The 7,104-nt window shown below is 45.9% G+C and overlaps 1 protein-coding gene across 2 annotated transcripts in view; it reads left to right on the forward strand.

Moving 5' to 3' along the window:
* The window catches only part of Gga2 (golgi associated, gamma adaptin ear containing, ARF binding protein 2), a 40,547-nt gene that overhangs the window by 29,177 nt on the left and 4,266 nt on the right, over window positions 1–7,104 (forward strand). For both annotated transcript variants that reach the window (XM_008843816.3, XM_029568688.1), the window contains 5 exons: window positions 130–255; window positions 1,540–1,629; window positions 1,859–1,887; window positions 2,216–2,337; window positions 6,037–6,194. In XM_008843816.3, the coding sequence (XP_008842038.2) occupies window positions 130–255; window positions 1,540–1,629; window positions 1,859–1,887; window positions 2,216–2,337; window positions 6,037–6,194 (525 nt within the window). The remainder of the gene's footprint in view (window positions 1–129; window positions 256–1,539; window positions 1,630–1,858; window positions 1,888–2,215; window positions 2,338–6,036; window positions 6,195–7,104) is intronic.

Genomic DNA, 7,104 nt, shown 5'->3' on the forward strand with positions numbered 1-7,104 from the left:
ACCTGGTCGCATGATCAGGATCAGGAGATGGGGTGTGCTGAGCTGAGTAGAGCCTTGGGGAATTGAGTGAGAAAAGATTGATGGTTGGCAGCTGAACCCAGGAGTACTGATTCTTGTCTCTTTCCTCAGCGGAGATTCTCCAGGCAAATGACCTTCTCACCCAGGGGGTTCTGCTGTACAAACAGGTGATGGAAGGCCCAGTCACCTTTGGGAATGCAGTGACCAACTCAGTGGGAGACATTCCTATCCCCAGAGGTATGTACCAAGAGCCTTCTGCCTTGGAGCTCTGTGTAAATCACAGAAAAGAAATAGCTCCTAATAGTGTTGTGATGTAGACGTGAGAGCACTTATTTCTAACCCTCCCATGGAAACAGGCTTCAGATAGCCAGTCTGTGCCACAAGAGCCATCATACCCATGCCAGACTGGACCCCCCACTATATCAACACATGCAAGCAGTTGGCTGTATTGTGCCTGGTTTGAATTCCTCTCATGAGTGCTTACAGGAGCTGAGACCAAAGAAAATGGTTTTCTTTGTGCTTCAGTGGTAGGGACTTGCCTAGCATCTTAGCACTGCTGAAAAATCAATTTTTCTTTTTTCGGTCTTTTTAAGACAGGGTCTCCCTGTAGCACCAGCTGTCCTAGAAATCACTGTGTAGACCAGGCTGGCCTTGAACTCACAGAGATCACCTGCCTCTGCCTCCCCAGTGCTGGGATTAAAGGTGTGTACCACCATGCCCGGCCCTAATTTTATTTTATGTGTATGAGTGTATAACCTGTATGTATGTATGTGCACCTGTGTTGTGCAATACCTGTGGTGGTCAGAAGAGGGCACTGGATTTCCCCTAGAACTGGTATTATGAACAGTTGTTAGCTGCAGTGGGTTCTGGGAATCAAACCTGGGTTCTCTGCAAGAACAGCCACGAAGCCATCTCTCTAGCCCCCAGTTTTTTATTTTTTTAAAGATTTTATTCTTTTTGTTTTATGTGTGTGAGCTTGACCTGCATGTATATAAGTGTACCACGTATGTTACTGCCCTTTGGAGGCCAGAAGAGGGCATTGGATCCCTGGAACTGGGCACTTCTGTGCCACTTGACGTAGGTGCTGGAAATGAACCTGGCTCCTCTGCAAGAACAGCCAGTGCTCTTGACTGCTGAGCCATCTCTTCAGCCTGAAAATTTCATATTCTTCAGTCTCTGGCTTATACTTTCAAAGTTAAGACTGCTTGGAGCTGGGCCTAGGTATCTGTGCTTTCCAAGTTCTGTGGGTGACTGTGATCAAATGTGATCAGAAACCTCAAAAGTGTCTTAAGCTGAAGAAGTAGCCTAAACCTGTGCCTCAGCTGATGGGAGAAGCCAGGGAAGGAGGAGGACCTGACACTGGAGGGGAGGGCAGTGAGTCCAGATGCAGTTTGGCAGGCTGTGTCAGCTCCCTCCGAAGGCAGAAGGTGGGAGGGAGGCCTAAGGGACGCCAGTGGGATTTAAATGGAGACTTGAATGCCTTCATGTGCGAATAGTCTCCTAACCTTGTCTGTTTTCTAGTCTTTCAGAAACCACTAGCCTGCACGAAAAACTGTCCCCTTGTTGACCTGGAGGTGCCATCTTTGCTTCATCAGGACCTGGCAGCCTTAGGTAAGGGGGAATGTTATGCATGCACAGAATAGCCCGGAGGAGCGAGATAGATGAGTTGGGTTTCTCCTTTTGAGGGACTCTGAACACATTATACAGTTTTGGGAAATCACTTTGGATGGAGTGACCTTGGGTTTTCTAGATGTCCTGGAAAGGGTGGGTATGCCATCCTGCCCCATCTCCTGTCAGGTGGAGTTATAGTGGCATATCTCCCTCTGCTCCTTTCTCACAGGGATTAGTGATGCTCCTGTCCTGAACAAGGTAGGGAAGCTCTTCCTGGTGTGGGAAGTTAAGGGGAAGATCACTCAAGGGCAGTGCTGCCTGTGGGGAGAACTCAACTACCCATTCTTTGGAATTTCCATGATTATCTGCTGGACTTGGGTCCGGGGTTCCTCTTGATCGGTTCTGTCTGCTCATACCCACCCTCCTCAGTGTGGGGACATCTCTTCCTCTCCCAGTCCTCATCCTTCCGTTGTACCAGATTCTGCTTCCAGAAGTTCTGTGCAGGAGTCTTCTACTCTGCCATTTCTTTCTCCTGCCACAAGACATGTATATCATAGCCTCATTTTAGCCATTCCTGGTTTAACAGAATTGCTGTAAGGAAAAGAAGCAGCTGACCGCCTTCACACTCCCTGGTGGTGCTGCCCGGAGCCCTTCTGCAGACAAGAACTTGCTGGATCTCCTCTCACCACATCCATCTCCTGGACCCTTGTGAGTGTTCTGAGCCAGTGGCTTCTGTCTGAAGGTCCTCCTTGCACAGGCTCCTGGGGCACGCTCTTCTCTTGCAAGCACAAGATGCTACTTCCCCCTGTTGTTTTAATCCCCATTCTAAATCAGACACATCTAGAAAGAGAGGGGTATTATGATGGTGGTAGTTTTTAAAGGACTAATAGAAATAAACGACAGAAGATATCATTTATTATGGGTGTGCATGTGTGTGTATGTGCATGGCATGTGTATATGAGCATGTGTGCCACAGCTTGTGTGAGGAGGTCAGAGGACAAGTTTGTGGAGTTGGTTTGTCCTAGTTTGTTTCTCCATTGTGACAAAATACTCTGACCAATACCACCTTGGGAAGGAAAGGATTTATTCAGCTTACCGTTCATCAGGGAGCCCAAGGTAGGAACTCAGGGCAAGAACATGGAGAGAGGAGCTGGAGTACAGGCCATGGAGGAACACTGCTTACTGGCTTGCTCTCCTGGCCCCTGCTCACCCTGCTTTCTTATGCAACACAGGCCCACCTGCCCAGGGGCTGGGCCCTCCCAGATCACTCAACAATCAAGAAGATGCCCCATAGACATGGCCACAGGCCGGTCCTATGGAGGCAATTCCCCAGTTGAGGTTCCCTCAACCCAGGTGTGTCAAGTTGACACTAAAGCTATCCAGCACATGGTTCCTTCCACGTTTATGTTGGTTCTGGGGATTCAACACTGGTCACCAGGCTTGTGTAACAAGCACCTTTACCTGCTCTGAGTCATCTCACCAACCTGTTTCTGTTTTTTAAGACAGGCTTGTGTTCAGGCTGACCTTAAGCTGGCCAGGAGCTAGTGGTGACCTTGAACTCCTCATCCTCTTGCTTCTCCCTAAGTGCTGAGATTAAAGGCATATAGCACCATGCTCAACTGACAGTGATAGTTTTGATGCTTTTCCCCCCTTTGATTGCCATGTTTGAAACTGAGCAAAACTTTTTTTTATTTTTGTTAGCATTTGCCTTTTTTAAAAAAAGTATGGTGGGGCTGGAGAGATGGCTAAATGGTTAAGAGCATTGGATGCTCTTGTAGAGGACCCAGGTTCGATTCCTAGTACCCACATGTAGCTAACAACCATCTGTAACTCCAAGGAAATTGAACTCTCTTCTGACCTCCATGGGCACAGCATGGGTACATTGACACACATGCAGGCAATACACTCATACACATAAAAAAAGAAAAAAATAATAAGCTGGGCATGGTGGCACATGCCTTTAATCCCGACACTTGGGAGGCAGAGGCAGGTAGAGCTCTAAGTTCAAGGCCAGCCTGGTCAGTTCAAGGCCAGCCTGGTCTGTGTAGTGAGTTCCAGGACACCTGGGGCTACAGGGAGACCCTGTCTCAAAAAGACCAAAAAAAAAAAAAAATAATAATAATAATAACATTACATTGGAAGACTTTATAGGTTGGAGAATTTGGAAAGGGAGTGAAACAAACTCAAATTATAGCGGCAGTCACAAATTCACATTGTTGAAGCTTGATAGTACAATCTTGTCAGTAATACTCAAAAATTAAAGAAGACATATAGAATTGCAAATTTCTATTCTAAAATACAATTATGTATTTTTAGTTTGAGAATTATATCAGTTTAGTTATTACAGTTCTTTCTTTTTTCCTTCCCCTTCCCCTCCCTCCCTCCCTCCCTCCCTCCCTCCTTCCTTCCTTCCTTCCCAGACTGATTTTTTTTTTTTAATCTCTAGAAGTTCAATTAGGTGTTTAACATTTTCTTTTTTTTTTTTTTTTTCGGAGCTGAGGACCAAACCCAGGGTCCTACCCTTGCTAGGCAAGTGCTCTACCACTGAGCTAAATCCCCAACCCTGAGGTGTTTTACATTTTCTGTAGGGCGTAAGTAAAGGCACACTGGGGCTATAGAGGAGTAATAGAAAAATATTGGAAAACTTCTTTGTGCCTGGAAATGAGGGAGGTCCAACATCAAGGCCCAGATGCTCAGGACCACATGTGGCATCAAAAGGGGAGGTAGGAAGTCTGTTCTAGGGAATAAGTCCTCCTAAGACCAGAATCAGCAAAAGACTGAGACCTCCCCTGTCCCCAGCATAAGCCCAGCACAGGCAAAGCCACTACCACACACAACCTGGGACCCTAGGGGAGGGGGCTGTGGAAATACAGCCACTTAGAGAAGGCTGAAACTACCATCCCAAATCAGGAAATCCTCTGTTCTGCTCCACCATCAGCCTACCACCAGAGGAATGCAGAACCATGACCTGCAGTAGGGGACCAGAGCTCCAGTACATGGGAGGGGATGACAGCTCCAGGTTCACAGGAGCTCCACCTCCACAGCTCCATCTCATGGGAGGGCACCACAGCTCTGGCTTACAGGAGGGAACCCAGCACCAGGCTTGAGAGAGAACCACAGCTCCAAGTTATGGGGTGGAACTACAACTTCAGGTTCACAGGACAGAACCACAGTTCCAGGCCTGTGGGAGGGGTCACAATATTATTTATGCTCATTTCTACATGATTCTGTCATCATCACTCTGTCCACATGATTATACTTGTGTTTAAGACAGAGCATTTTGGTGTCTGCGCAGCAGATGGAGGCAATGGTTCCTCTCTGGCTTGAATGTCTCAGTAGAGGGACATCAATATTGGAGAAAACCACCGTTTGCTTTTGCTCAAGAACAGATGGATTTTTTTGTTTCCTGTTTCCTGGTCAAGATTCTAGCTGGCTTTTTTTTTTTTGGTTCTGTGGCCTTCACATCTTCCTCCCTGGTCAGAAGTAGCCAGTGATGAGACATCTTACTGGAGTCACATTTTGCTGAGAGCCACTACCACCTCTTTCTTAACTCTAGCCATTTTCTTTCTTCCTTGCCAAGTCCTTTCTTGCCAACACCTGGCTGATCGGCCCTTGTCCTCCTTGGGGTCAGTCCCTTGGGTGATGATGGCTGGCCAACCATGAGTGCATGGCTCAGTGGCTGCCTGCAGGCCCAGCCCCCGGCAGGAGATGCGCAGCAGGAGTACAGTGTGGTAGCGTGCTCATAGCCGTTTCCTGGATATACCCATGCCTGGCCACCAAAACTTTTTTTTTGAGAAAGGGTCTCACTATGCAATCCCTGACTGGCCTAAGCCATCTCCCCAGCCCCCTCAGAGAAAAACTTTATAACTAGAAAGACTTAGCAGTCCTAAAAAAATGTAGAAAGTAGAAAGTTGTTTTCTTTTCAAAGAGGAGAGATTTATTTATTACATTTATTTAGTGTGCACATCTGTATATCTCTGTGTGTGCTTGCCATGGTGCACATGTGCCATGATGTGTATATGAAGGTCAAAGGACAACTCTGGGAATGGGGCCTCTGTTTCTACCATGTGAGTCCTGGAGATTGAACTTAGGTCATCAGGCTTGGTAGCATGTGCCTTTTACCTAAACTCTAACTCTGGACCATCTCACTAGCCCTAAGAGGTATAACTTTTTTCAAATCATTATGGTCTTGAGACATTTCCTTATTTGTTTGTAAATGTTCCTGATTCTCTTTAGTAGCTACAATTATGACTTGTATGATTTAGTTAATCATTTTCCTCTTGTGGATGTTGGTGTATGCATGGGTTTTTTTCCTTTCCTCATCTTGTTCTTCAGAAAAAAACTAGTCACAGATTCCTGGAGTGCTCTAATTTTTGCTAGTCCTTGATTGTTTTTATTTCTTTGTAGGAATTACATTCCACAGAAAAGTATCCCCAAGGAAGTGCCCCCAGGTACCAAGGCCTCTCCAGGTTGGTCTTGGGAGGCTGGCCCTTTGGCTTCTTCCCCAGCCTCACAGAATACACCTCTGGCACACGTGTTTGTCCCTTTGGAGTCTGTGAAGCCCAGTAAGTACAGTTCTACCCATCTGTGTTTGTTAAGACTCCTGCTTTGTCCAGAAGAGGGTGCTAGGTAATCCTCTATCACACTCTGCCTGCTCCTTTGAGGCTGTGTTTCTCACTGAACCTGGGTTCATGTTTTATTGGCAAACCCCAGCGATCCTCCTGTCTCCTGTTAAAGGCATGCATTGCAGGGGTGCTGGGATCCAAATATTGATCTGCCTGATTGTGCAGCAAACATTAACTGCCGAGCTATCTCTCCGGCTCCGTAAATGTCATTTTTTTTTTTAATTTAAAATTTAAAAAAAATTTTATTTATTATTTTTATTTTATGTGTTTGAGTGTTTGCCTGCATGTAGGTAAGTGCACCCGTGTCATGCAATGTCTGTGGAGGACAGACGAGGCCATCGGATCCCCTGGAACTGGAGTTATGGACAGTTGTTAGCTGCCATGTGGGTGCTGGGATTCGAACCCAAGTCTTCTCAGTTCTTAACCACTGAGCCATCTCTCCAGCCCCTGTAAATATCATTCTTAATAAATTGACACCATATTCTTCAGACCATTTTATATGTCTTTGACTTGTGTATTTACTATTATATCACAAGCTTGGAGCATTAATTTTTAATTAAGTCTTCTTGAGACAGGGTGTCATGTAGCCCAGGTCAGCTTTGAACTCATTATGTAGCTGTGGAGGGACTTAAATTCTTGATCCTCCTGCATCCACCTCCCAAGTATTAGGATCACCGGCATATGCTGTCACATCTAGCTGTGTTTTTGTTTTTGTTTTTTTCCCCTCCCTAAATTGTTAGAATTATTTCTTAGAGAAATCAAGTCAGTCTCCTTTACCTGCTAAGCCATCTTGCTGGCCCCTAATTTGAGATTTATTATTTTTATAATTTTATAAAATATAAGGGAGGGT

The sequence above is a fragment of the Nannospalax galili genome, unplaced genomic scaffold (assembly GCF_000622305.1).
Source record: "Nannospalax galili isolate Female #2095 unplaced genomic scaffold, S.galili_v1.0 scaffold381, whole genome shotgun sequence".
Taxonomy (NCBI): domain Eukaryota; kingdom Metazoa; phylum Chordata; class Mammalia; order Rodentia; family Spalacidae; genus Nannospalax; species Nannospalax galili.